Raw genomic sequence first — 3,408 nt, 5'->3', positions numbered from 1 at the left:
AGGGATATTTTTTATTTTTTAAGACCTTGTTTAAAATCCTTGCCAAGGAGCTAGTAATGTCAAATTAATTATTGACTATTGCATTAGGGGTAAGCCCCTCTCTATGTGACTTGACCCCTGACACTGCAACCTTTTAAATGAGTTAGTTAGGAATGAGAAGTCTTTCTCCCCGAACTGAATTTTAAAAATGCTTCCCTTCTCTAACCCACTCAAGCTTCAGGACTGACTCATAATCATGAAAATCAATTAAAAAAAAACAAAAAAACACACAAAAAAATTAGACATCATTTTCATGTTAATATTTGTTAGCATTACATATTTAACTAACCTAATTCATAAAGATCAATTGATTAAAATCTTTATAATAACTTACTATAAGTAATTTTTTTAATCTCATACTCTTCAACAATCACAATGTCCGTAATAATTTACACTTCTCTAATGTTACTTTTTATAATCAAAATTCATAGTTTAAGAATTGCCATCTTAAAATTATTTCTACCGATTAACAATTTATGCTGAATTTGTATTTATCTCCTTGGATTTTGTGTGATGACAACAATGACCATATGCCGAATTTGTATGTATCTCATTGCATTTGGTGTGATGACGACATGAACATTGTGGTCTGCGCCGAGTAGGCTATATGAGAAATCTAGCCTTTTTGTGCACTTTGTAAGTTACTCTTCCAATTCCTGGAGCGAATATTGAAAGCCAATTTCCAGCAAATAGAGAGATGGCTGTTGGCAATGGAATTTGTGTGATGACAACAATGACCATATGCCGAATTTGTATGTATCTCATTGCATTTGGTGTGATGACGACATGAACATTGTGGTCTGCGCCGAGTAGGCTATATGAGAAATCTAGCCTTTTTGTGCACTTTGTAAGTTACTCTTCCAATTCCTGGAGCGAATATTGAAAGCCAATTTCCAGCAAATAGAGAGATGGCTGTTGGCAATGGAATTTCTCTTTCCATATTGGATTATTCATTCAATGAGACAGACGGTAGTGAGCATATACAATATCTACCCATAGCCATGGAGGACACCTTTGGTCTGTCAGACCGTGAAAAGTTTCCCTCCGGGAAAGAGATGAATACTGAGAGCCAATTCGCAGCAAATAAACAGAAGAAAAATTTATCCAACAATGGAACCGCTCCAATTTCAATGTCAAATTATTCTATCATGTCGTTGCCATGCGAGTCAGATGGTACTGAGCTTGACCAATATCTGACCATGGACAACACCTTTGAGCTGCGGAAACATGAAATGTTTCCTTCTGGGGAGGAACTCAAGAGCCATAATTTATTTCATATCTTTCCTTTTGATGAGGAACTGGTAAACAATTATAAAATGTCTGGACAGTTGAACGAAAATTCTCACTCAGGGAATTCGCAGACAGTAATTGATATTTCCGTGCCAGGAGAACAATATCGTGTTTGCGCTAAGGATAGCTCAGATCACGAGGATATGAATGGAGAGGAAGAGGAAGGGCTGGAATTGGTTCAACTTCTGCTAGAGTCTGCACGAATGATAGGCGAGGGCAAATATGATCACGCTGCTGGACTGGTGAGTAAATGCCAAAATTTGTCTTGTCAGCAGGGGAATCCAACACAGAGGCTCGGCTATTATTTCTCTGGCGCCCTGCAGGAGAGAATCAAACGCCAGAGTCTTGGCATATTAAACAATCCAGCCAAACCAGTCCCAGATTTTGCCTACAATATTGAAGGTGAATTTGACAAAAATGAGTTTTACAGTCTCCTTGCTTACTATAATAGAGTTCTGCCCTTTGTTAATGTAATGCAGTTCACGTCTGTGCAGGCAAGCATAGACGTCGTGGGGAATGCCAAGAAAATTCATGTAATTGATCTAGGAATTCGAAATGGTTCGCACTGGACGGTATTGATGGAATATCTTGCACATCGATCCGTTTCTTCTTCTTTCCGTAGGCTAGAGCTTCTCAAGATTACAGCAGTTGGGATAAATGGTGAAGAGCTTAGGAAAAGCGGAAAACGACTTCATGAGCTGGCAAAATCTTTGGCGATTCCGTTTTCGTACAGTATTATGGAGATCCCTAATATAGAGGAGATTAAGGAAGGTTTATTCAGCGTTAAATCTGGTGAGGCGTTGGCAGTTTATGCTCCAATTGTTCTGAGAAGTTTGTTATACGACCCAGTCCTTCTGGACAATCTCTTAATTGTTATCAAGAAACTGAGGCCAATGGTAATGGTGAATATTGAAATAGAATCCCAGCATAATTCTCCTTCTTTTGTCAATAGATTCAGAGAGGTACTTTCCCATTACATGGCGTATTTTGATCTGTTCGATGTTACCTTAAAAGATAGAAATGATATGAAGAGGGTGAAGCATGAAGAAATAATTACTGGAAGTCAGATAAGGAATATGATAGTCTATGAGGGGAAGGAGAGGACTGTTAGGCATGTTAGAAATGATGTGTGGACGTGTTTCTTCAAACAAGCAGGGTTCAGGGAAAGGAGCTTCAGCTTTCAAGCTATGTATCAGGCTAGATTGTTACTACAAGAATATGCTTCCGGAGAATATTATAGTCTGGAAGCCCATGGACATGCCATAATTGTAAAGTGGAAAGGATCACCATTAATTGCACTCTCCGCATGGGGTGGTATCAACTGAATATTCATGCTGGTTTTCGCAACAATTGTCTGTATATCGTAAATATTATATGTAGACTAGAAAGTGTTTGTCGCCCCATTTGCATCAATAACAGTTACATTGACCAGCATTTTGGGCTTTTTTTAGTCTGTTTAACTTTAAGCCATAATATTCAAGGCCAGCAGAACTGCGAAAATGTATTACTACAATGGCCTTTAATATAATTGTCTCTTCATTTTTTAGCTTTGCATTTATTTTTACCATTTTACAATGGAATATACAATCATTCTTGCCAATTGTATTCATATAGTTTTTGATAAAGATAAACGAGTTTTACATGGACTTGAAACCAAAAGATGTACAACAACCGGCCATCAACCAAACAGACATGAACCAACATCAAAACAGGGGAGCATCCCCGAGCAGTCACGAAAACAAAGGAGACGCAGACAAAAAAGACAAAACAAAAGAAAAAACTCTCAATTAAGAGAGCACCAGATTCTTGTTCTTCTGGATGAAAATCTTGTTGATTTCCTCTAGTTCCGCCATAATGAATCTGGAGGTACCCTTGTCGTTGCTCCTGCTTCTGGTTCTAGAACTAGGACTAGTGATTTTGTTGTCTGGAGCAGCCATATCTTCCCCTCCAAGATCTTTCACAAGTTCATTGTGGTAGGATTTGTAATCAGTAACCATTGCATTAATCTTTTCAAGCCCCTCTATACTATTGTTCATGGTTTCTTTGCTTATGTCAACTAGGTTCTTGAGATTTTTCTTA

At 38.0% G+C, this 3,408-nt stretch overlaps 1 protein-coding gene across 1 annotated transcript; it reads left to right on the top strand.

The window, feature by feature from the left end:
• The first annotated feature begins 947 nt into the window (after positions 1-947).
• On the top strand, positions 948-2,654 carry LOC131027290 (DELLA protein RGL1-like). Its single transcript, XM_057957306.2, has one exon. The coding sequence runs from the start codon at positions 948-950 to the stop codon at positions 2,652-2,654; it is 1,707 nt and encodes a 568-aa protein (XP_057813289.2).
• The last annotated feature ends 754 nt before the right edge of the window (positions 2,655-3,408 follow it).

This window comes from Cryptomeria japonica, chromosome 4 (genome assembly GCF_030272615.1).
Source record: "Cryptomeria japonica chromosome 4, Sugi_1.0, whole genome shotgun sequence".
In the NCBI taxonomy this organism is placed as follows: domain Eukaryota; kingdom Viridiplantae; phylum Streptophyta; class Pinopsida; order Cupressales; family Cupressaceae; genus Cryptomeria; species Cryptomeria japonica.
This window is presented reverse-complemented; position numbering and strand designations above follow the sequence as displayed.